We start from the raw sequence: 27,474 nt of genomic DNA on the forward strand, positions 1-27,474 counted from the left end.
ATCACAAACAGCCTGAGAAGGCAGCAAAAGAAGCTATTATTCTGAGTTTTACCTATGAAGCAACAGAGGTTAGAGGAAGGTGACGAGGGAGGTGCGCTAGTGGAGAACAGGTTTGAGACAGACAGGCCTCCCAGATTGTCCTCCGTTCTCTTCCCGTGACCACTTTGCAGTCAGAGTGGAGATACAGGCTGAATAAATGAAAGACCAGATTGAGCATATCTATTTCTTGAATGAAGGCTCCTGAAACCCAGTCAAGCTACCAGAATTTCCGTGCACTAAAATACTTCTGATTTGAGATATATATGTCTTTTCAATAAATGCATCATGAATTACAAACTGCAGATGAAAGTCCCCGAGAACCTCAGCCACCCAGTGAGGTGAGCAAGTTGAAGCAATGAACAATGAGAGAGATGATCATCAAGAGACGGTTCTGTGCAACAAAAATGCCCAGGAGTTGGGGTGCCTGCATTTTTTTTCCAGCTATGTCACTGACTTACTGTGTTTCCACTGGCCAACTCTCGGGACGTCAACTTCCTTATCTGTCCAGTAAGAACAATCATACATGCTCTGCTAACCTCCCCGGGCTCCTCGAAGAGCTTGGCAAAATAATTTACGATGAAGTTGAAAAGAGTATGTCTCTATTCAAATGAAAGGACTGTAGTTGAATTACTTGACTAGGACTTCTCTCTTTGATCACGTGAATAATATATAGGTTTAGTGTTCTTAAAATTGTGTCGTTCATTTCAGGCAATACGAGTAACATTCAGAAAAATATAATTCAGTTTACATTCCTTTCGGATGCTCTCATGACTACCCCCGTTTGCTCACTTGTGATTTCACTTGTGCTTTTCTTTCTAATAAAGGTGCCAAGTGAAAGCGGAATGTTTACTCAAGGAAACAGTCAATGCTTCATCTGTAGGCTGAGGACAGGGAAGCAAAAACCAAAAACTGGGCGGGCTTCAATCTTAAAAAAAAATGCTATAGTAAACTGGTCTCTTCAAAGTGAAAATGGAAACGGAAAATCTAGGAACCTATTTTTTTTTTTTTTAATTTATTTGAGAGAGAGATAAAGAACATGAGCAGGGAGGGGGGTAGTGGGAGAGGGAGCAGGAGAGGGAGAAGCAGACTCCCTGCTGAGCAGGGAGCCAGCCGATGTGGGGCTCTATTCCAGGACCCAGGGGTCATGACCTGAGCCACCGAGGGAGCCACCCTCACACCCCGCTAGGAACCTATTCTGTGCAGTCTGAGCAATCAACTTGTCAGTAACACAAGTAGGACAGTGAGGCAAGGAAACCGTCCTCCTGTTCATGCTTACTTTACTCACCTTCTCAGAGCTGGCAAGAGTCCAGAAAGGTATAATCACTTTATATGAATTGCAAAGGCTGTTAGAGAAAGAATTTGTTTTTACTATAATACCACTTGCAAAGGTCTAATTAGGTGCCAAGAACACTGTTCAAATTTCAGATACATGCCTTAGGGAGCCTTGAGGGTGTGCGCGGTTTGATAAAACTTAGAAGTGACTTGATACATAGAAATTGTCAAAATTAGAGACTTTTTAAGAAAGGAAAACAGTCCATAATGGAATTAAATTTGTTAAGGAGGTTATAAGGAGATTAACACCAAGGAGACTACTTTACTTTTTATTTTTAAGCCATATTTATACTTATTTTACATCTTATTTACTTTTATTTTATTTACTATTTACTAGTAAAATACTTTGCAGAGCATTTTGATTTTTGGAATATACATTCTGTCTTAATCTGAATTTGGGTTCTGAGACTCAGGCGGACCAAAACAACAAATCGCTTCTCACACAAATAGCAATGAGCAGAATCAGGAGTTAAACTATAGTTCATATCAAAACCCATACTTTTTGACTGCCCCACAGTGTAGCACTTTACAACTTTCAACCTCATGATTCCACCTTTTGTGTTTTACTGCCAGGAAATAATTTATCAGAAAAAAAAACAAAATAACAACAACAAGCTGACAGGAAAGAAAAGAAAAGGAAGGAGTCTCTATAATAGAGGAGACTCTATAAAAGAGGAGACTCTTTAAAGTCTTTATAATAACAAACATTTAAACAAATTATGGTAGATGGATCTCATAGACTATTAACCTATTGTGAAAATGAGATTTCCTGTTAACGAAAGTCGAACCCTGGCAATGTATCCACACTTCCCTCCCCAACCACTCGAAAAGGACAAGAAAGGAAATATATATATATATATATATATATATATATATATATATATATATATATATATAATAAGCTAGAAAGTGCATATGAATGAAAAGAACATCAGGTGAGAGGTGGCAACAGATTTATGGAAAGCAGAAAGCACACCACATTGTGTTGCTGGATTTAAAGAGCAGAGGCAAGGGCAAGTCACTGCAGATGGGGAACCCAAAGCAAACAAGCCACTCCAGGAAGTAGGGAGGGCTTGGGGCACATGATTCAGGGGGAGGCAAAGAGGGGATGGGGCTGGAGGGAAAGGCTGTGTACAGACCCCGGTGGTTTTCTCTGATACATCTGCTTCTTACTCAGCCCTCTATATTCACCCTTTTTCTTTCCTGGAGGAACTCTGAGTCCTCCGAGAGTGACTGTGCGGCCATGCGATTCATAGAAGGACCCGGGCAAAGAATGTGGGAAACTTAAGAGCTAAGGCAGGGAAGCAGAGGAGGTAGGTTCAAAGAGGAGGGGCCCAGAATGCGGCAAAGGGCAGGGGACTCTGTTAATTGAGCTCTGTAATGTCATCAAGGGCAGCGTGGGAGCACAAGAAAGATCGTTCAGAGAACACTTTGGTTTTTAAAATGCTCAATTGAGGGGATCCCTGGGTGGCTCAGTGGTTTGGCGCCTGCCTTTGGCCCAGGGCATGATCCTGGAGTCCTGGGATTGAGTCCCGTGTCGGGCTCTCGGCATGGAGCTTGTCTCTGCCTCTCTCTCTCTCTTTCTCTCTATGTCTATCATAAATAAATAAAATCTTTAAAAAAAATAAATAAATAAAATGTTCAGTTGAATAAAGTTACAAGTCCGGAATTACCAAGCACTTAAAGCTGACTTATAGATTATAGCATTTGAGTGAAATGAGTCAATCGGAGAAGGACAAACATTATATGGTCTCATTCATTTGGGGAATATAAATAATAGTGAAAGGGAATATAAGGGAAGGGAGAAGAAATGGGTAGGAAATATCAGAAAGGGAGATAGAACATGAAAGACTCCTAACTCTGGGAAACAAACTAGGGGTGGTGGAAGGGGAGGAGGGCGGGGAGTGGGGGTGAATGGGTGACGGGCACTGAGGGGGGCACTTGACGGGATGAGCACTGGGTGTTATTCTGTATGTTGTAAATTGAACACCAATAAAAAATAAATTTATTATTAAAAAAAGATTATAGCATTGTATGTGTAAACCTAGTAACTTTTAATCACTTTTGAGGGATCCTTTTTATTAATCTTCAGTCCCCTTTAGTAGCTTGGTTCGCAAGACTTGTGTAAGCTTTATAAGCTGCATTTTAAATACTTTAAATGTGTGACAAATATTCCAAGGTTCTCATATAATCCTTATAAATTTAATAATTTCGACGAAAAATCGAATCAACCACATACCTTAAATGAGAACCACAAGGCTGATTTATTAACTCTAATTAGCCAGGTCTTCTCAGATACTAGTTACCTAAAACTCTAAGCTGCAGAGATTTGTTAACAACAACAAAAAGTTACTGTAAGTTTGATTCCTTAAATATTCCTCTACCTTAATTCTAAGTCTTCCCAAGGTTAAGAGATAAATGGTTCTTTCTTACCTAGGCAAAAACTGTTACCCAACAACAAAATATTGAAGCCAGTATCCCATTTTTATGGTCATCTTGTTAGCGTGTTCAAAGTTTCTTTCTGTTCCAAGACCTGGGACTAGGTGAAGATGGGATGATGATGATGCCTTCCACTTGCCTTCCACTTTGATGCCTTCCACTTTGATGAGCACTGTGGCTATACCCAGTATGCCATGGCCTTAAGAAGGAAGCCTGCATCTCTTAGATTGAAAATACACGTTACCTAATTTTTCTGCCTCTTCAAAGAAGTCTGTGAGTTGGCCACCTCTATGTAATTGGCTATGTGACTTGGGATTTTGAATTTCGTTGGCCCTTCTTCAAGTATAATTATTCCCCTAAATCTAAGAACTGAACTTTATGAATCCTTCCTTCATTTCGAATTTTTCCTGACTGGTAGGACCATCCAACTCTTTGTGACAGTAAGATGTCATCGGATTGACTCCAGAGTATCTGTCATTGTTTTTTGTCTGGTTTTGTGAGCCCAACTTCTAAAGTCATCCTACTGACAAGACACAAGAAGGAGCCGTTCAGGGGTAAAACTGAAAAGTAATTAGTTACCTGATTGTTGAAAATAATATTGAACTCTGCTTTACATAGCCACAGGAGAATTTAAAGGACTCATAATACATCCACTGAATGGAAACCAGTGAAAATTTCAAGAAGAAACAAGTATTTTACAAGAAAGGGAACAATCAGAGCATACTACTTGGCTTAGCAATAAGCAATATTTACGCAGCCACATATGGTATATGCACCGATTAGTGATTTAACAGCATTGTTAGAGAGTAGGAAGGAAAAGTAGAGTTTAGAAAGGTAAATTGTTACTTAGCCAGCATAATAAGTCAACAGATAATATCTAAAACTGATGCGATCAAAACACAGTTGTATAAGATCATCAATATAGAAATGTGGAGGTGAATATCTGAAGGAAGAACTGGAAAACTTGTAAGGAGATGTCTTTAGAAAATGAGACTTGGGGTACATGTGGGCAGAGGTCAAAGAAAAAAAGAGGAAGCAAAGTGAAGATTTTTTGTTACATTTAGTAACATTTGACCTAATGGGACCTAATGTGTGTATATATATAATATATACACATATTATATATTACATATATTATAATATATACACAATATATATAAATATATATTATATTTTAATAAAATTTTAAAAAATTAAATGAAGTGAAGATTTTAAAGTGATAATTATGACTGTGATAAATACCATGGCTCATAGGACAAGGTCATGTAATATGGAGTAAAAAACTCAGGAAAAACAAAATTTTCTGTGTGTGGCCCGATAATTACAATTATGCAAAGACACCGAAGAATACTAACTGGAAGAGACAATGAACAAATGAGAACAATCTTACTAGGTTACTGGAATAAAAATGACTTAAAACCTTTTTAAACTTCATGTTACAATGTTAGCTCGACGTCACTTACTTTGAAAAGCTACCACAATGTACAGAATGCCACTTCATCAGAGTTCCCTCTGAGACTGTATTCGCACGGAAAGCGTCCGTCTCCAGTCATTTATACTCCAATGTTAATGAAATTCTTTAAGCCCCCTAAATTAAAGCCTCCCACTCAATGCCACCTCAGGCTCATTTATGAAGCCACCATTGTTTGCCTTTCCTATCTTCCCCTTTAACTATCTCCTCCCGCCTCAGCCTGATTCTGTTCCTTTTAGGCCACAATAACACACCACCATCTACTTCCTCGGATAAAAAGTCTCCTAGGATGCCAAATGTCTCCTGTGGTTTTCTCATGGGATTTGCAAGTTGTTTTTTAATGGTGAGATTCTTTTCAGGGTGATTTCCTATTGTGGGAGTGTGCGTGCCCTGGATTGTGAAAGTGTCCCAATGGTGAGATTCAGCATTTGCATCTTTTTGTGGATTTGCAAGGCTTTTCCAGACAAGGAGTAGTAATGAGAGTTTACAATTCCAGTTTGCACGGCGTTAGAGCCCCTCTTTCCTGCTCTCTTTTATGAATGGAGCCCGGCTCCAGCGACTTGCCGTGCATACAGTTTGCAACCTCAGTCCCTGTCATACTTCCTCAAGAGTACCCTTCGCTATATATAGCTCATGCTGATCGAATAAATTATCCCTGAGAAATCGGGGATTGAGGTACCCTTTGAGTCCCTCAGACAAAAAGACTTCAAGCTTGATTTAGCGGCTGATTTCTTTTGTTTCTGGTACCTCTGGTCTTAACATCTTGCTTTTGAGCTGTTACATGCTTTTCCAAAATAAATATTTTATCCAGAATTTTTAAGTGTTTGGAATTTAAGAGTTAATTACGCATTCTGCCAGTAATTCTCTGTGTAGCTTGAGAGCACTTGGTCCCCAAAAGACAGTAAATTCCTGGACGAATGCTAGCAGGACTTCTCATACCACTGGGGCTTAGCACAGTAATGGGTTTATAATCTGCATGCAGCACACAGTTGGTGAAGAGATGCCTTTCTCAGATGACTGTGAGAAAAGCATTTGATAAATTATGGGGTTAATGGCCAGATTAATGATGTAAGCCTTCCAAGGGTATTTGCATTTTAAAAGAGGCGATCTATGTGTCTGGCAGGGAGTTCACTGAGCTTTCTCAATGATTTTCGCCATATGATCTCCACTGTTGACATTTCAGACACTGTATCTAGCACGTAGGTGAAGATTTTGAGGAGATAAGCTCCTCCCAAATTCCCATCCCTTACTTAGCAACCAACTTTTCTGCGTACGTAGTAGCCTTCTAGCACAACTCAGTAATATGAGGTCATCTGATTACATGGAGTAACTCTAGTTTTTTAGGGATAATTTTTTTTTGTCAAAATGAGTTATAACCATGTTATGATGGTATCAGGTCTACTGTTTCTCATACAACAAGACAGATACATATTTGTGGTTGCAGTATAGGTCAGAATATAGAGGGCAGAGGGTAACAATGAAAAGAACTTTCTTAGAATCGCATCATTATAGACTGTAAAAAGGGCTGAGAACCTCAAAGATCATTTTACAGAATAACTGCAGCTGTCCATTTAAACCACCAGACAAGGTAACAATGCACAGGTAGTAGAAATATAACATATTCCACACACTCAAAGATTTCCTATTAGTCATCTGCTTTCATACGATTGACAGTACTCCAACATCAATAAACTGGGTATAATTTGTTTCTTGTTCTTGCTGTAAAACATTTCTACGACTATATTCCATACTGTTTAGGCTAATATATAGTTTGCATTTACAATATCAACTATTATCTAGGAGTAAATGCACTCAGGGTAATACGTGAAAGCTACTAAATATTCTCAAGGAGATAATTCTAAGATTATAATTACAAGTATTGTAGCATCAACTGCATGAACAGTCAGTTCCTTAAAAGACCATCTGGGGAGCAAGGAGGAGTAATGATGGACATCAGTACCACTAATTCTTATTTTAGTTAGTTATGCCCATCTAAGTACGTTAGTGTTCAAAAGGAGGTAGATGTTGCATATGGCTTATTAGAAACTTTCAAAAGGGTTTCTAAGTGATCAATAAAAAATCAGGTACACAAAACTGTTTTGAGTTATAGCATTTGGGACTCCCAGGTCTTGTTTTCCTATAGGACAAATTAGCCTTTCTACGTACAGTGACAGTCTTTATTATCTGGCCTCCAGTTTCTTCACATCCGCAATGTTGTTTTGGTAATACAGTGGTAAAAACCTATGTTCTTTCATCCTGGCTCACCTCTCCTTAATTTTCTTTTCCTTTCACTTTTCCATCTAGCCATCCATTCACCTTTAGCACTGAGCATTCTATTCAATTTGACCAGTTTGAGAAAAAACTACAGTTTTTTAAAGTAGCAAAACACTTTCAGAAAGCACATTGTTTTTTTTTGTTGTAGTTTAAATCATCTTTTATATTTCAAGTACTCATGAAGCACGTCACATAGGATGAAAAGTAGCCCACTTTCTTCAAGATACATCCTTGTAAGGGTTTTAAGATGGTTACCTAAACCATACATCCATTATCCTACCAGGATCACACAATTGTGTCATTCACACCACACATGACAGGAGATGGATGGGTGGGAGGGCAGCCCTCATTTTGTTTTGTTAAAACTGTGGGTTTTTTTTTTTTTTTTTACACTGCTTTAAGAAGGAATGTTTTGTCTTATTTTAAAGATTTTATAAATGGATAAGATGCCAAAATAACCTTGATTTTTTTCTTTTCTTTCTTTTTTTTTTTTTTTTTTTTGGTTTGTCAGAATGTTACTAGGCAGGCTGTTCCCGTGGCAACAAAAGCAACCATGAAAGACTATTGGGAGCTGTCTTGAACATCCTTGACTGCAAAAATGCTGAAATGCCATTGAAAACAGAGGCCTGGTTGACACTTGGACTATATACAACTCCATTACAACAAAATAACACAAATAACGCTTCAAATTTATTCTTCCTTCTGCAGTTTACCAAATTACCATTTCATTTGATTCTGACAACACTGGACTTTAGGCAAATGGCATTATTAACTTCATTTAAAAAATACTGTGTTAAGAAAACAAAAGCTTCTCCTTTTCTTCCTCTTCCTTCTCTTCTTTCTTGTCAAAGGAGAGTAAGAAAAAAAGAAGTGATACTCCATTTGAAAATGGAGAAATCACATAGAACAGAGATATAAACTGTCTTCAACAAAACTAGAAAACACGACTTTATGAGAAAGAGCTGACAAATGAAATACAGGTCTAACAGGAAGATGCCTGGAGAGGCTGCTTCTATCTGCAGCATCTCAAAGTCATTAGACCCAAAGACTCCAACATTGCTGGCATCTTCTGAAGGACACAACCAATTTCTTGTCTGAAACAATGGAAATGGGGTAAGCACCAGCAATTGGCAGTTTTCTGCATCCCGCCTGGTGCCACGGAAAGGCAAGAGAGGCAAGGCCAAAGGAGGAAACACAGACATGTCACTTCCAAGAAGCTGTCTGTGGATGAGACAAGAGTGCAGCAAAGAGGCTCCAAAGGGGCGTGGCTCTGCAGTTGTCAATTATTGTTTGCTGGAGAGAATAAAAGGCTAAAGCAGCTGTCACAGAACCACAGCTCTGTCCTAAGTAGCTCCTCTATTACCCAGGAAGAACTGTTAGTCCAAAATACTGCACTACCTGCCATATGGATGTGTAGCAAAGAGGTCAGCCAGAGAGAAACTTCTTTCAAGATGAGTAATAAATGAAAACGAACCTGCATGGTACTTGCACAGACATGCCAAGAAAAGGAGGACAGGAACAGGAGAAACAATAGCAGATGAAACCATTGTTGACAAAACCATTCAACAGCAAAAAATGAATCCACTGAGCGTATTAAATACAGGAATAGATATATACTGTCATAACTCGACTTAGGGCAACAAAAGTTTACCCGGAAGTAAGATGTGATCAGAAACACAACCAAAGGAAATGCAATAGGAGTGAACAGAGTTCAGGAAAGAAATGGAGAAGTCATCCCCCAAAAAGATGCCACACCAGAGGGAGTACAAAAGAAGCAAGCGAAACTGAGAGAAGGCCAAGAGGGCATGTTGTGGAAATGATTTCATCTTGATTAATCAGGGGTTCAAAATATGGCATTTAAATGGATAACCATGTAATAATGGCATAAAATATTTATGGGTATAAAACTAAACACAAGGAGAACCAAGGTAATAATAAAACTGCTCTAAAGGAAAAGCAGAAAAAAATATACTAATTGGACACTGCTCATAGCAGGGAGTCAATAGCATCTAAAGAATGAAATACATAAATCAAAATTACAGTTAAGAAGAAAACCACTAGTGGAACAAAGGGAACTATTGCAAACACAGATAATATAATGAAATTGCAGTGTAGGGTCTACTGTTGATTACTCACCCTTTATTCATCCCTCAACTCCTCTTTCTTTTCTTTTTTTTTTTCAACTCCTCTTTCTAACAGAACCTTAATTTTGGGCATATGTCATCCTTTCTTCATATGCTCATGTGCTTAAAGGAGGGCTTCCTAACTGGGAGTGATTCTGCTTCTCCAGGGGATCTGGCAATGTCTAGAGACACTTTTGACTCTTTGTGTGTGTGTGGGGGGGTAGTTATTGGCCTTTAGGCTAGAGATCAGGATGAGGAGACTGACTTTAGGCCAAAATTCTATGTATAATCTTTCAGGCCTTATCATGGGCAATTACAAAAGCTTTGCCTGGTTGGCTTTATGAGGGAAAGCTATCTTTTCCACATAGTCTTGAAGGGAGTTATAGTCAAGGACTCAGGACACCAAAGGCCACCATGCTCATATTCATATCTGCATTCCTAGCCCTGACACCTCCATCCACAGGCCTCCTTCTCAGGGACCTTGGCTAAGGCCATGTGCAGGTGTCTCCACTGAGACCTTCCTACTGGGCAGAGGTCTTGACCAAGGTACTTGTCTCCATAGTTTTCTGCACTTGTAGCCTTTCTTTCTTTCCCTGTCCCTAGTTCTCTGGGTTCACAAAATCACAGGAACCTTTTGCTCAGGGCTCCTCAGCAGTGAGACAGTTTCCTCCATCTGCATTGCACGGCATTGGATTGACCCTTGCCAAGTGCCGTTCGGTGTGGGGGGTGGGGTGGGGCAAGGGGGAAGGAAGGGCAGTAGGAGCCAGTACTACTTTTCCTTTTGGCCTCTTGCTTATATTACCACAGTAAGTCATCAGAGACTTGATTATTTTGGCCCATTGTCTTAATTGACTACCTCAACTCTTGCAGCTTAACAGAGGAATATCGCGAAACACCCTACTATGCACAGAATAGCCTTCCACAACAAAGCATTAATTGGTCCAAGCTAACCACAGTGCCGAGGCTTTTGGGGGAACTTAACCCCATCATCAGCTCCACAGCCAACAAACCTATGGAATTCTCCTAGAAAATGTTATTCATCCAGGAGTGGATAGATGACCAAATGAGTTTGGCCCCATCACATTGAAATGAAAGATTTACTATGGTTAAGGGAGAATTTTCCTCAAGTTTTGTTGTGCTGGACTCGAACAAGGGAACATATAACTCTGACTACCACAGGCAGCCATTTTGCAAACATGAGGGAAAACAGCTTTGGGACAAAGCTTGTACTATGCTATAGGTGTGAGGGAGAGTACCTGGGTCCCTGATGACAGTATGACTGAGAGTACTGTGGCTGGAGCCCATTCCACCACAGAAACACCTAATAAACTTCCTTATGGGGGATCCCTGGGTGGCTCAGTGGTTTAGCACCTGCTTTCAGCCCAGGGCGCGATCCTGAAGTCCCGGGATCGAGTCCCACCATCAGGCTCCCTGCATAGAGCCTGCTCCTCCCTCTGCCTGTGTCTCTGCCTCTCAGTCTCTCATGAATAAATAAGATCTTTTAAAAAATAAATAAACTTCCTTATGATTTTAAGTTTCAACTGGAGTTTTTCTTTCTTGCAATGAAAAGTATTCTTTTACAAAAAGATTAAAAACAAAAGCAATAAAGATAGAAAGCACTAACCTAAAAGCAAAGATGTATTCCATATAAACAGACTACACTGATGTATGAAATAAGAGGAATCCTAAAATCGAATCACAAAGCAAAACTTACTATATGCTATTTAAAATATCTAAACAAAGTGACAAAAATATTAAAAAAATCCAGGGACGGATAAAGGTGTGTCAAAGCAAATGCAAGCTACAATAAAACATTAAGTCATATCTTAATATCTGACATTTTAAATTGCAGGGCAAAAATATCCAATGGAACACACAACACCAACAAAAGATGTTAAAGGGATAAACATTGGAAGTCTAGCTAGCGGTCATGAATTCATATGCGACAGAAAACACAGCCACATACAACATAGAAAAAAATAAAAATCAGACAAAAGAAGAAAATATCTAGGTGGGAAGTTAACATTTACCTCTCTCTCAAGTCATGAATAAGCATATGGCCTAAAGGAAAGTTACAGAGAATCTAAAAAATAATCGAGAAATAATTTATATATGGTATAAAATAATAGACCTTAAATAGTTCTCCATTCTCTGAAAACAGAGTAGATCTTCAAAAAAAATTGACCCATATAAAGAAAACTTCACAAGGCAACAGTCTGGTACCCATGATTCTATACAAAGGGAGAGCTGTTTCTACTTGGGACTCCTTATGACAAGCGACTCCTTTAAGAAGGAATATAAAAATTGTCCCCATGGGTAAGAATGCTGCTGGTGGTGATGGCTCTAGGGACAGTTTATGAGAATCAGAGGGGATAGAGGGAACTGCTGAGCCATCACAGAAGTGATCCCAACAGTTTATGCTGTCCAGATAAGCCAAGGAGAAAATGATGTCATATTAATGAACACTACATGGAAAGCAAACTTTGATAAGCACAAAAGAAAACACTGAGGACTTTCCATTAAGGTATAAACACAAGACAAAAAAGTAAAATCTCAGGTCAAACTGGCATGAAATTAGGTAAGAGTGGACATGCAGATGAAAGTCAGCAAAACCTGGAAGGGAATCTGGGTAATACTGTTCAAAACAGACTTTTGTCTAAAGAGTTTCAATTAAGTATTTCTTGAAGAACTATACATTTAATTTTTCTCTTAATTGCCATTTATTGCCCTTTTGCTGCATGTATATAGTAAGCACCCTGTTACAAGTTCTTTGTCCCTTTATGTCTTCTCTTCTGCCTCCGTTTCCTGGTCAAAGGAAACATGAGATAAGCTGTTTGGCATATTTTTCTCCTTAACCCAAGGCTGGTAAAACACCCCCCAAAATATTTCCTGGTGTTGAAGATGGATTATGAGAACTCAATAGAACCAGAGCAGCAAAAGCTAACAGCACAACTTCAAGGGCAAGGTTAAGTCTGAGTTCAGATGTATGATTAAGGATGGAAAGAATGAATAATGTGCTATGAAGACTAACATCCTAGAATGTCTGGGCCGTTCCCCAAGCTGTGCTTTCTCATCTCCTTGCTGGTTGGAGGACTAGGCCACAAGAAGCAATTTCTTCCAGTATTTAAAACAGATGAAAAACATATCTTCCGGAGATAGAATCATGTGAGAAACAGATGGTTCAAACTTCCACTAAACCATGATAACTATCATTTCTTGCTCTTATGTATAAGGTTTTTTGTTGTTTTAGAAAATGACTCAAAGATTCTTTCAAATCAGACCGTCCAGTCTACACAAAGATATTACTGAGTTTAGTGACTACAGTGAAATCATAGTTCTTATGTAAGAATGGAAAAAGTGAGCTCCGTTGAACTTTTCTAGTTGATTCCTAGTGAATATATTGCAATGTGTGCGGCCAACAGTGAAGTTTTATTTCACATCTAAGATAGCATTATGTTTAATACTCAAATAGTTTTTTCCTTTATTTCTACTTTGAAAGCTAAAAGGAAAGAGATAAGGAATAGGAATAAAAAATAATCTGCCATTTAAGCCATTCTCTGATTCTGGAAATACGATATTTAATTCAGTTCCACTTAAAAAATAAAAGTAGTTTCTTACTCCCACACTGAGCACATTAACATTTTCACATACAGAAAGCTTAGGTACATTCAACTGTTTACAAGACATGTCTCCATATAATACAATTACATTCACGTGAAGTATACAAACTTATATAGTTGTATATAGTTTGTGACTTCTGTATCTGGTACCTCTTAAAACTAACATATAATATGCTTATTTTCTAAAAGTCAATTCATAGATGATGATCTAAAGCTAGGAGAGTCTTCTGAAGAATTTTAATAGTTGTGTTCATACGAGAATTCAGTAATTTCCTAAACGTAAGCTTCAAACTAAAACTTTAGCAATTTAAGGTACCCGACTGGCAATGTATGGAATTCTTATCAGGTTGTACTGTTTGGTTTACAGTTTAAGTCATTTCAAGGGGCTTATAATTATTTGTACATTAGGGGGAAAAAAGCACCAAGTATAATAAATACCTTTTTTTCACATCATGGATGAAATCACAAAACAATGATCTCAATTTCCTTTCAAAATCTAATCATTTGAAAAGAGCATTTACTTCAAATGTTCAGTCTTTAAGCTTTCTTAGTGAGATCAACAGATATACTAGAGATAAGAATGGAAATGCTAAAAAGAGGTGCTATACATAATATCTACTAACTACAGAATTCAGACATTCTTCTTACAATGATGACATTCATTTTTGAACTGATTTCCTTAGATCTAAAAAGAACTCTGAAAATAAGTGTAACATTTATAAACTTATCAACTGTATCTCTTAAAAAAAAACAACAACAAAACTAAAGATGTCTTTCTCCCCAATACATGAAGCAAAATTTTCCTGATGAGCAAAAGCACCTTATGGCAAGGAAATATATAAAGAAAGTATTTTCTACAAATTAATATAGAAATTTATGTGCATAAAGGTGTAGTTATCCCAGCTGTATATGTAATATTTTAAATAAAAACACAATAAAAAAAATCTCAAAGCACATATTGAAAAAATAACCCATATGCTAATACTCCAGTTATTAAACATTGCAGCATATATGTAATTCCAACAAAAGGAGGAAAAAACTTTCTAATTTCAATGGTCAATGAAATCTCTTTGGAAATATACTTTAAAAATCTGCAGTAGGTAATCCTGACTATCAAATTCTAACCCAAGCTATAGGTTTTTCCAGCTAAGATAAAATTCCATGAAAATGAAAGTGTACAGAGAGATTACCTCACAGATTCTTGAGTAAACAGCATTACTGGTGTGACACTGGTACAAGTTAGCCGGGCTTTTCTGTCTTTGTCTTTACCAGGGGCACATGGTAAACCTAACATTAAGAATGACAGACCTTCATCACCATAACTTTTGCTGCTCATTAAATATTAATAAGCATTGTCTTAAACATTTCATTCAAGATCATGAGAAACGTTCCTTACCCAAATATATACAAAGAATTCTCTGGACTTAACATATTTTAAAATGAATACAGAGATGTATACGGAAAAACATAAATTATTACTTGCTTTGACAGTTTTCAGTCAAGGTTTATTATGTGTCCTTTTCTACTGAACACGTGATTTTTATATGTTTAAGGAGTTCCAGCTTCTGCTAAGGTTTCATTTCTTTTTCCCAGTGTTTTTTTTGTGTTCATGCATTTCTGTTTTGCCAGTTACACTCTTTTTTCGAGATGAGGTATTAGGAACAACTGCATTAGAAGGTCCGCTGGTAGCTACACACAAAAAAAAGAAAACTATTGCTTAGATTTTCACAAGCAATTCATGTTCATTTTATTTAAAGATTTTTATTTATTTATTCATGAGAGACACACAGAGAGAGAGAGAGATAGAGAGAGAGAGAGAGGCGCAGAGACACAGGCAGAGGGAGAAGCAGGCTCCCTGCAGGGAGTCCGATGTGGGACTTGATCCCAGATCACGCCCATATGCCCAACCGCTGAGCCACCCATGCGTCCCAATTCATGTTCAAATAATACTGCTAAGTGACAAAATAATTACTTTATAATTGTGATGTAAATGAAACACTGTTAACATTTAAAGGAGCATTTTTAACCTTTTAACTTTTTAGAATTCAACACTAGTACAGAAAAGTAATGTCAATGGGCTGTGCTCACAAAACAAATTTCTTTTTTCACTCTATAGTCTTTCTGGAAAACTAATTTATTCATCATTTTTAACCACCATCTATTGTGCTAACAATCCTCAAATGTACAGTTCTGTCCTAGGTCTTTCCCCTGTATATCCTGCTAGAAATCTCCATACAGACAACTGACAGGAAACATAAACTTCATATGTTTAAAACTGAACTCATCATTTTCCTATAAGCAGCTATTTTCTCCTCTATCTCTTATGTCTCTAATTAAAAAGTCCAAAGGTTAGGAATCTATAAACATTCTTGACTTAGAATTCATCTTTCTGTATCCAAACCAAAGTCAAGCCATAATGAATCATTAGAAAATTATTCTAAGCCAGGTTACACTTCTGGTCGGATGGGAAGCTTCTGTCAGACCAATTCTGCAAATAACAAGTATAAACTCTGGATAAAATATGAAAAATAACTATTTGAAGACAATGAAGAGTAAACAAAATGAGGTATATACCAGAGAAAATCAACACTTGGAAGAAGAGAGCCCATGCTCAGTCCTCCCAACACACACTTTAAAAAAAGCTTTTGGCCTTAAAAAATAGGATGGGCTGCTTGAGTAGCTCAGTTACTTGAGTGTCTGATTCTCGTTAGGCCGTGATCTCAGGGTTTGTGATCACATTGGGCCCTGCACTGGGTGCACTCTCTCCCTTTCCCTTTGCTCTTTTCCCCACCCTGCCCCCTTGCTGGCAGCTCACAAGCTCAATCTTTCAAAAAAAAGAAAAAAAAAAAAAAAAAAGCTTTTGGCCTAAGGACAGTATCCAGAGTATCCAATCCACACCATGGGCAATGACTAAAACTCCAACATAAAACTCATTCTTAGTAGCACTAAGAATCAGAAGTATTGGAGCAACTATAGCTGCTGGATAGTTAGGTGGGAGATGCCAGAAAGGGAGAGCCCCCAATTCCTTGCATACACTCTGATCACACTTATGGCATTAGCAGGGTAAGCTCCAAGAAGTCCAGCTGAGGCTAAAAGAAATGAGGTGAAATCTGAGCTGCCAATGACTTTAAGGAACACAGTTTTGCAATCTGAGTTCAGCCAAGGTTAACTCTTTGCTTTAAAAGAACCCAAACAATTCCATACTCTTGGGAGAAACAGAACAAAAATAACAATCTGTAGTTTATAGAACATCTCATTCAAAATGTCTAGGATGCAATCCAAAATTAATGTATGAAACAACAGGGAAACATCTTTCTTCTTGAGAATGGATAAACTGATAGAGACCAATCCTGAGATCAATTACTTACACAAGAATTTTAAAGTACTTGAACTGTACTTTAGAACAAAAGAAAATATTGCTTATAATGAATAATATAGGAAATCTCTGAAGAAAAAAAATTCAAAAAATCAAAAAGAATGTCTAAAACTAAAGAATAAATACCTGAAATAAAAAACCTCTGATAGGTTAACAGCAGAATGAAGAGGTAAGAATGGACATCAATCTAGATTATCACCAAAATAAATAAATAAATAAAATTCCTAAGCATGCTTGCCATACTCAAACTGTTGAAAGTCAAAGATAAAGGAAAATACTAAATATTAAAAAATATTTAAAATATTAAAAGGCAGAAAATAATAATCATTAACCCATTGCATACATCGGGACAGTTCAAATTAACAAAGATTTCCTACTAGAAACAGAGGGAACCAGAAACAGGGGAACAACACCATTAAAGTGCTGATAGAAAAAACTTTTTTCCTAGAATTGTCTATCCAGCAAAACTACCTTTCAGGAATGAAGGTAAAACAATGACTTTTTCAAATACAGCAACAGATCTGCATTATAAGAAATGCTAAAAAGATTCAGGCTGAAAGCAAATAGAATCAGATGGAAACAAAGACTTGTTAGGAAAAGGAATAAAAACTGATGGCTAACGTGTGGATAAATAAAAGACTTTTTTCTCTTCTTAATTTCTTTAAAATACACATGACTGTTTAAAGCGAATATTCTAACACTGTATTGTAGCCTTTATAACATATGTGGAAGTAACACACGTGTGTTAAGGATGAGAGGAGAGGAAGGTAAACGAACCTATAGCTGCAAGGCTTCCACATTTTACTTTGAAAAGTATAAAATTATCTCTAAGTAGGCCATGAAAAGTAAGAGATATATATCTACAGCTACCAATAAAAGAATAGTGCAAAAAGATAAACCTAAAAAGTTAATAAGTAAAATAAAGTGCTAAAAATACAGAATTAATACAAAACAAGGCAGGAAAGAATAAAAGAAAAACAACCAGAAGGTATAAACAGAAAATATAATAAACCAATAGATCTAACCCAACAATATCAATAATTACATTAATGAAATGTAAACGTTGCAACTATAAGGCAGATAGTGTTAGAATGGGTTTCTAAAAAAGCCAAATAAATATATGTTGCCTACAAAAAAATATCCCTTAAATACAAAGACACAGATTGGAAAAATATTCCATGTAAGTGTAAGAAATGTGAAGTAGCAAGATTAAATAAACTTTAAGACAAAGTCTTACTAAGAATCAGAGGGAAATTTCAGGATGATAAATGGGTCAATACATTAAAAAGTCTTATCAAATAAGAAAGACATAAGAAAAAAGCTCCAAAGCACAGAACAAAAACTGACTGAATTAAAGGTCTGCATTTAGACATATAACTCCACAGCTGTGAGTGGAAACTGCTCTGTAAGCAGCTGATACAACCATCAGAACTTCTCCTTCCTTGCACGTGTTCCCACCCCTCAAAACGGTAAAGACAAAGAAGATCTGAATAAGATTATCAGCAATTCTAACCTAATGGGTACTGATAGAACATTATATCAATGAACTATGGAACAAAAGTTCTATTTTTAGTCCCCTTGCTACATTTAAGATGTACCAAGTCCAAACGGAAGCCATAAAAAAAGTTTCACATGTAAAAGACTGAAATCATACAGCGCATGTTTTGTAAATGCCACGCAATGAAATAAAGAATTGTTAACGAGATATTGAGATATTCGAACCTCCACCTCTAAATATTTCAAAATTAACCAGTATGTTTCTAAATGCTCCATCAGTCAAATAATAAATTACAAATTAGAAAATATTTTTAACTGCATGAGAATGAAAATAAAATGTTAACTTTTGCTGAGATGTACTTACAGGGAAACTTGTAGCTTTAATGTTTATATAAGGGAGAAGCAATGTCTAACAAAAAGTGATTTAAGAAACTAGTAATAGAGGATGAAAGTAAACCCAAATTAGTAGAAGGAAGACAATATTAAAGAGCAGAAATCAGTGAAATATAAAACAAACAGAAAAACAAACAGCGAAAATCTAGTTCTTTGAAAACATCAACGGAATGGATAAAACCCTAGTGCGAGTAGTGAAGAAAAAAAATGAAATGTAAACGTTGAACACAACGTTTCATTTGTGTTTCAGAACACAAATTATCAGTACATTCATTAAAAGGATAGTAAAGTAATGAGAAAGTTGACAACCTAGATAAAATGAACACGTTCCTTGAAAAATACAAATTACCAAAGCCATCACTAAAATGAAACAGAAAATTAATTCTATCAAAATTTAAGAAATACCTAACAAAAACTCATTCAGAAAATAGAAGAAAACTTCCCAAATCATTTTATGAGGCCAGCATCAACCTGATACCAAAATCTGGAAGACATTACAAAAACAAAAAAAAAAGAAACCAAAAATCCAACTACAGACCAATCACTATCTTTCACAAATGCAGGTGCCCAAATCCTCAAAGTCAAATTGAATCCAGCAATATATACATAAATTATTCATCATGACCAAGTAGGGTTTATCCCAGGAATGCAAGACTGGCTTAAGCTGTATTTGAAAAGTCAAATATATTATTATTTCCTCTTTATTATTAAAAAATGCTTATGAAATAATGCATTTATTATGTGTCTAATATATAGAGAACTGTGATTCAAAGCGTATTCAAATCCTAGATCTACCAATTGCTAGCTCTGTGAACAGGGATAAGTCATAACCTGTCTACAACTTTTTCATCCCTAACAGCATGGCCAGGAGGCATGTTTAGAAATATGACTAAAAAAGCACTTTGCGGCATAAAAAAACACTATACAAATGTTAACTTTGAGTTGTGTATGGAATGAATATACCACAACTTATATTTAAGATACTTTTTCAGTTGTCTGTACCTGCATATTCTGATTATTTAGAATGTACTAAGTTTAAATATATTTAAGATATTGCCTGTAACTCATAAGGCCTGATAATCTGACAGAGCTGTAATCAGGTATAAATAATCAAGTCAGCAGTACAGTGTCATCAGAGTTCTTGTTTTGGTAATCATATAAATATATCACCAGTGGAGGGGGCTGGGTTGGGTCTTGAAGATAGGCAGTAAGGGGAGAATATTTTAGAAGAAGAAAAATGACAGGGATTTATTCGGAGAGAAGTAAAGAGAACGGTTTGGCAACACTATAGCAACAACGGCAGCTAACATTTAGTGAGTGTTTACCACATGTGTCAAGTGCTTTATATATATTATTGGATTCATTTCTGATAACCTTTAAGATACACTATTACCCTGATTTTATGACTATGAAACTGACGTTCAGAGAGGTTAAGTAACTTACCCAAGGTTAAATAGCTAATAAGTAGTAGAGCTGAGATTTTAATCTAGGTTCCTCCCACTCTCAAGCACAAACTCTTAACCAAGAGAATATATGAGAGCAGTAACATGAGGAAAAGAATTAAGAAATTTCCAGTGAGGATACAGTCAAAACCTCAGAGCTATCCAGATTCTCTGAAGAATAAAAGTATAGGGTAAGAAAAAAGTCAACGGTTGAGGTTGAATGTCCTTGTTTGGCATAAGAATGTAGGATGAAGAAGGACCATCAAACAAGAGTAGAAGAATCAGATAAATGGAAAGAACATCAAGACAGAGTGCATTGTGGAAGTTATAATGAGATAAGAGAAAAAAAAAAAAGAATGAGATAAGATTTCAGGAAGGATCAACAACACAATCAAATATATCAAAAAATAAAAATAGAAAAAAGCTGGGGTGCGTGCCTGGCTCAGTTGGTAGAGCATATGACTCTGGATCTTGGGGTTGTGAGTTCCAAGCCCCAGGTTGGGTGTAAAGATTACTAAAAAAATAAAACCTTAAAAAAAAAAAAAAACAGAAAAAAGTTGACAAAAGACAGTTGAATTTGATATTCACATCATTAGACTGAGAATAGAGAAGTAAAAACACTGTAAAGAGGGACGCCTGGGTGGCTCAGCAGTTGAGCATCCGCCCTCGGCTCAGGGCATGATCCTGGGGTCCTGGGGTCGAGTCCCACATTGGGCTCCCTGTGGGAAGCCTGCTTCTCCCTCTGCCTATGTCTCTACCTCTCTCTCCGTATCTTTTATGAATAAATAAAAATAAAATCTTTTAAAAAAAAACATTGTAAAGAAAGAAAAAAAATTCATATGACTAAAATAATGCCTAGGCTCAAAAGAAAAGCAAAAAGAGTTCATAAGTTAGTTTGCAGAAAAGTATGACTATGAAATATATTAAATTAACAGATACAAGGGTGGGGGAGAGAATTAAGAGAAAAAATATAAATACATCAATATACTACAATAACAGTTTTTACCTCTAAGAAGTATAATGATCCTTCTTAAAAACAGATTTTAAACTCAAAACACAAGCTATTATTATTCCTCCAATTGCTATACAGAATCCATAAATTCACACATACTCCTAACCTGGCTTGCTGCTTGCTTTTGTACTCTTTAAGGTAGCTGGTGGTGTTGGGAGGATCTTTGCAGGTGTATATGTATTTAAAGATATTTTTCTTCTCATTACTGGACTGGTACGTGAAGCTGCAGAGGCTGAAAAAAAAAAAAAACCCAGATATGGCAGTTCAATAATTTCTTGCTAAATCCTTACATTTTAGAAATTTCTAATTACATATTTAGTGGAGTTATGAATATACATTACAGGTGAAAAAAAGACAATGCAAGGTTTATAGAGTAAATTCAGCAAAATCATCTTTCCTATAAAAAATTCTTGTGTGCTCTTATCCAAATAGATGTTCTGTTTATACTGTAAATTATTAATAAGCATTTAGCGGTATTTACTAAAGGTATGCCAACAAGAAATAGAGCAACAAACATAATTTTATCCTGCCCTGATAGAATCTCAGATGCTTAAGGGATGGCAGAGAGCTGATGGCACAAGTTGTACTGCCTGGTTTAAAAAAAAAAAAAAGAAAAGTGTCTCGAATTGTTTTTTTCTTAAAAATATGAAGTAAAGATTCGAGGATAGTTAATTTACAAACACTATGGTCTACTAAACTATTATATTTAAGAATAAACTAATAGATTATAAATAATAAATTAAACTGTCTTCCTATATTACTGTTGGGATTTATCTTAATGCAAGGGAATTTTATAGATTTTTTTTCTTCTTTGTAATCAAGTGGGGCAATTAAGAAGTGTAAAAAGAAAAAGCTGGGATAATTCTTAAGTATGAAGTCCTCTGGGGAAGGACAGGCCAGAGCAGGAAGCTCCTGGCATGAGCTTCTTAGTTCCTAACCGAAGGGAGATGAGGAGTCAAGAAAAAACACATTTGCTAGGATGCCTGGGTGGTTCAGCAGTTGAGTGCACCTGTCTTCGGCTCAGGGCGTGATCCTGGAGTCCCGGGATTGAGTCCCCCATTGGACTCCCTGCATGGAGCCTGCTTCTCCCTCTGCCTGTGTCTCTGCCTTTCTTTCTGTGTCTCTCATTAATAAATAAATAAAATCTTTAAAAAAAATTAGCTAAAACACATTTGCCTACTTTTGCAATTTTGGGGGAGGATCTGATAGCAATAAACAGCATGTCTCTAAAAAATAAATATGTGGGCCAATTATAGCAAATGTGCCTTAGATGGTTGGTATTTATCTACACTGAATGAATATAAATCCCATTGGCAGAAGCTCCAAGTAGTCATTAATGATACAATATGCAAGCGATGAAAAAAAATCCGTAAAGTACCACGTAAAACACTATACCACTACTAAGCTCCTTCCTGCTAGCATATTTTATCTTGTTAACTTCTATCTCTAACTTGTCCAATTAGCATTTCCACACCTTTCCCCCCAACTGATATGGTTAGTCTCCCATTGTAAGTTACTACTAGTTACCACAAAATTGATTTTTTCCTGAGGAAAAAGCCTTTCTGAATGACAGAGCATTAACAATGTCAGCTTCTTTGTTATAAACAGTACAAAATCAATACAGTTTATATTATAATGCTAATTCCTTGATAATTCAGGGAAGTAAGTATAAATAGTGTAAAAATACTGTGATTACAACCTATTAATTCTACAGTTACAGTATAAAATATAGGACTCAGATAATTTTTATTATAATTGGCATCTATTTTCTTTACTATTCAAAAAGAAGTAAAAAACCATACACTTTAGAAGACCTGGGTTTGCTTGACCACTAACTACTTGATTTCCTCAACGGTATCTAAGCTTTTTTCTTTCAACAGTAAATTTTTCTCAAATGAAATCTTAAATAAAATGATGAAAACTGATACTCTGGTTGAAGCAGCCACACAGACATAAGGCCTAACCACTCCACATCCTCTTCCTCATGGAACTTCCAAAAGCTCCTGGCAATACAGACCCAAGACCAATGAACTACATGGACTTAAGCTTTATCCAACTCTACGAGCTGCGTTAACTGTATTTATATTCTCATCTAATTCCCTTAGTAAGTAATGAAATAAAATTTTAAGAGAGCTAGAGGCCTTAGGGTACAACTTGCATCCATGATATAGAGAAGAACTAATCTGAACTGGAAAAGGAATTTAATATCCTTCAATTCAACAATATACTTCAATAATACGCTCTGATGAACTGGATTCACTAACCACAGAAATAAAGCCAACATAATGTAATGGAACCACATAATATACCTTCAGAGATGATCTTTTTGTAAATATTTCACAATTTTCTTTCCAAAAGAAACAGATGTTATTACTGCTATTTCCCTTAAGTCATTCACTGAAAATCTTCTAGAGTCTAAATGGCATTGATATCTATCCTAAGTTCTAATTTAATAGAATCTTTCTTTGATCTCTTTTTTTAAGATTATAAATCTTTGCCCCAGGGAAGCAGTGAAACATCAAGTATAAAGGGGGTAAAGGGTAAATGAGAATGCATTCAGGTTCCCTATTGCATGCTGGGGAGAAGCACTATCTATCCTATCAGCTAACAAAGAAAGGGAGCCGAACATGCTTCGTTTTCCTGACTTTGACTTCATACTGCTCAGAGAAGTTATTTCATCTGGTTATTATCGGTTCTCAGAATCAGATATTCATATGCAAATTTGAAATGAAAACCTACTTCATAAAACCATTCCTAAAAGTATTTTAGAATGCCTAGATATCTCTCCATTACCATTAAGGATTCAATGTTGACCTCTGCTATCACAAGTAGGAGAAAAGGGAAGGCTACAAGACTGCAGAAATGCAGGGGGTACCATTCAGACAGCATACAATGTGAACAGAACACTGTATAATAGAATAATACAATGTGGCAGCCCAAAAAAGGAGGATAACAGCAAGGCATGGAAGTGGCTTTCTTTCCAAGACCTTGGCTTTCATTCTAAGACCTTGGCTTTCATTCTTCAGAGAAACAGATTTGCAGAATGTACTTTATGAAAAGGAGATCAGTATACACTGACAGTTTTTGACTTTCCAAAGATATGATTAGTCCCAGCACGATTCTTAACAGAGCAGAGCATGCTCGCCCCAACCTGATGCTTCCTAAACTGGAAAATCCAATGTGCTGAAGGATCCAAAAGAGCTGAGAATGACAGTAGCCACTGGACTTCTCATACCCCAAAACGGTAGCCCTAAAGGTTTCCCAAAATGATGTTCCTCACCACAGCACAAACGAATGTTTAAACGTGTCACCAAAAACGTGTTTTCTCAAAAGGGAAGTTTTGGAAAATCTGGGTTTGCAGCTTTCCTTGCAGAGAAACCTTAGCTGTTTCTACACTAATGCAACTCTCTCAAAAGGGAGGTGGGATATGATACACGGTTTCTAAAACTTACTGAGCCATGAATCTCTTTTCTTCACACAATGAATAAACCTTTTCAGAATATTTTCTAAAGAACTTGAAAACCCTTTTGTCCTAATTTGCTCTCTTTAGTTTTTAGTCAAGGGCTTCATCTTATTCATTTATTCAACACCCAAAGGTGTGGGGATGGGCATGTGTGCATGTGTGGGTTACCGATGAATGATATTTTGTAATTTTTAAGAAGTTTATTATAAAATGACACATGATAAGAATGTGAAAAAAAGGCCATGACTCTATATTGTTGACTTCTATCGTTGGGTCTTAGATTTTTCTTTTTCCTTTTGGGAAGGAAAAAGATTTTGAGGAGGAGTCAAGAAATGTGGCACACTGCAAGTAATGCTCCTTTATACCTCCTTCTGTCCTAAAATTCTATTCATTACCACTACTTGAGTTTGTTGTCATAATTCTTCTTATGTTCAGATAATATCTACTGCCACAAAATAACAACAATAATAATAATAATAATAATAAAAATAATAAAATAATAATCCTACAGATTTCAGGGCTCTTCCGTGGAACTTCACTTGATGGAGAAGCAATGGAAGCAAGAAATTCATCCACCTGCTTTAAAGACAGGGCATTGTGAAGAGTCTCTAGAGGACAAATAGATGGCACCATGGAATACAATTCAAAGCCTGAAAAAAAGAAATGAAAAAAATTTGGATATTTAAAAAAAAAATCATTAACTAAGAAGAAAGAAGACCATTGCTTAGAACTGTATGGGTTAGGTCTTTCCAATCTATTACATGCAAACACATGAGATCTCTGAAGTCATGACACCAGATGCTATGCGATATGGGGTTGGAACAGGATGTGACAAAGATTTCATTTTAAATGTAATCACATAGTACAGCATGCACACAATTTTATACTATATTTTGGTAAAACCTAAGAATGATACTTAAAGAAAAACCCTGGGGGAAAAACAGAAAACATTATATTGTTTCAGTTTTTACTTTAAAAAAAATCAGGTCTACTTGACAGGTGAATTAAGTTGATGCCATGATGTGTCCCTGATGCCAGGATGCTAAAATTAACTTCTTGTTGAAGAATAATTATGTTGTAATTACTTGTGAAGTAGTGATTTAAAATAGCTTTTCTAATCATACCAAGGCCAACAATAACTCCCTTAGTGTGACCTGAAAACAACATTCATTCAATTATGCTGAAAATCAAATTTCAAAACACATTTTACCTACCTTTATTGAATTAACTCAATAATTCTATTGTTGAAATTGCTAGCTGAATAAAGTCAGGCCAAGTAAAAAGCAATACAAAATACAGACAAATTTGCATTCAACAATGGCACAGAAATACAAAAATTTCATGAAACAAACCATGCACATATATATTAATACCATCAGTGAAACAAAAACCCTTAAATATACAGTTTCTTTAAACAAATAGGATATTGGTTATTTGCTTTTTATAAAAATTGCCTATTTATTTAAACTTTATTCAACTGAATGGCTTTTAAAATTGCTTTCATAAACAACTAAAATAACAAGTCCTTCTGTATCTATTCTTTCCAAAATTCAAACTAATTTTCCTCCAAAGGAAATATTTTTAATACTTAAGATTTTATATAAAGGCTAGTATTATTAAATAAAAAGTAAAAATTAATCAAACTCAAATAGACTGTAAACCCTCTGCTTCAATACGCACGTGCTCATTTTAACAGTGACTGGTATTTACTAAATTTGGGGAGGAAATAGTGACCTGAGAACTGCCTAAGTATTGACTGAAGTAGGGAAACTATGGTTAAGAGAGAACCTAATCTTCCTATGAATATAACAAAAAAGTTTATAAAACCAGTATGTTTGATTTTCAGGTGCAAACCAAAGCATGACGGAACATTACATATACTCAAAAACAAAACAAAACAGAAACTATATACCATAACAGCAGCTAAAGCACCTAAAATAAGCATTAAAAAAATTAGGCTTGCACAAGTATTACATTTTTTTAAAGTACAAGATTCATGCAAATACACGCAAACCCTTTCTTTGCATTACACTAAACTTAACAATGTGATTTTTTTTTTTTATCCTCTCCTCAGAATGCTTGCAAGTGTTTTGTGACAACTATTTCCTTGCATTTGCCTGTTAGATATTTTAACAGACAAATAACAACAGAATCAAGTTCTTCTGGACTACATTGTTCCCCCATTTATCTTTAGTAAACTTTGTAATTAATCCACAATGAAAGGGTTAGCGCAGCAATTTAAAAAGCCACCCTGCTGTCATGTTTAGAAGCTATAAAAACATACCACTGGAGCCTAGACATTCCACAGAGGAAACGGACCAGCACCTATAGAGGTGTAGGTGTTCTGCACAGAGGCCCAGAAAATAAGGTAAAGCACTGTCAGAAGATACTTGTTTCACCATGTTCCTTGAACTAAAGATGAAGGGAGGGGTAAGTCCATGATATGTATTAAGATGGAAATAACATAAAAGTTAGGGGAAATAAAAAGTGAAAGAGTCAAATGACAATTCATAGGACAGATAAGACAACACAGAATAAAAGAGAAAAAAATCTTGAAAACTCAAAAGAAACATTTCTAGAGTTGAAAGGAATGCATTTTACATGCATTAAGTCACACGGGTGGAAAACCCACATTTAAAAAAAAAGTCTTAGCCAAAGGAATATAAAGTTACTCTATTTTCTGTTAAATTTAACCATTTTTTTTTAAAGCTTCAGTAAACACAGATTTCTCCTATATAAAATTTGCAATACTGGCTATAAATACAAAAGCATTCCACACAAAAACTATAGTCAGTCTTAAACCTGCAATGTCTCTTCTTAGAATTTTGTGGCTTCTGTTTTTCTTGTGACTTTGGTTTTTCTTCTAAGAGGTTCTTATGCATGTGGGTTCTTTAGAAGCTGCAGCTGTATCAAATAAGGATCTTTTTCTTCAGAAAGTAGCATTTAAAGAGCTACAAAGGAGGGAAAGCACATCAGGCTTTAAGGGCTAAATT

The 27,474-nt window shown here is 36.1% G+C and overlaps 1 protein-coding gene across 31 annotated transcripts in view; it reads right to left on the reverse strand.

The window, feature by feature from the left end:
* Window positions 1-27,474, reverse strand: part of PPIP5K2 (diphosphoinositol pentakisphosphate kinase 2) — a 101,503-nt gene that overhangs the window by 13,404 nt on the left and 60,625 nt on the right. For 14 of the 31 annotated variants that reach the window (XM_077862999.1, XM_077862948.1, XM_077862889.1 and 11 more), the window contains 3 exons: window positions 24,991-25,131; window positions 21,125-21,250; window positions 13,232-14,987 (listed from right to left, as the gene is read on the reverse strand). In XM_077862999.1, the coding sequence (XP_077719125.1) occupies window positions 14,875-14,987; window positions 21,125-21,250; window positions 24,991-25,131 (380 nt within the window). In that variant the 3' untranslated portion in view covers window positions 13,232-14,874. Of the gene's footprint in view, window positions 1-13,231; window positions 14,988-21,124; window positions 21,251-24,990; window positions 25,132-26,765; window positions 26,826-26,861; window positions 26,894-26,983; window positions 27,433-27,474 lie in introns of those variants that run through there. The other 17 variants (XM_077862812.1, XM_077862966.1, XM_077862921.1 and 14 more) reach the window with 5 other exon arrangements.

This window comes from Canis aureus, chromosome 2, assembly GCF_053574225.1.
Source record: "Canis aureus isolate CA01 chromosome 2, VMU_Caureus_v.1.0, whole genome shotgun sequence".
Lineage (NCBI taxonomy): Eukaryota > Metazoa > Chordata > Mammalia > Carnivora > Canidae > Canis > Canis aureus.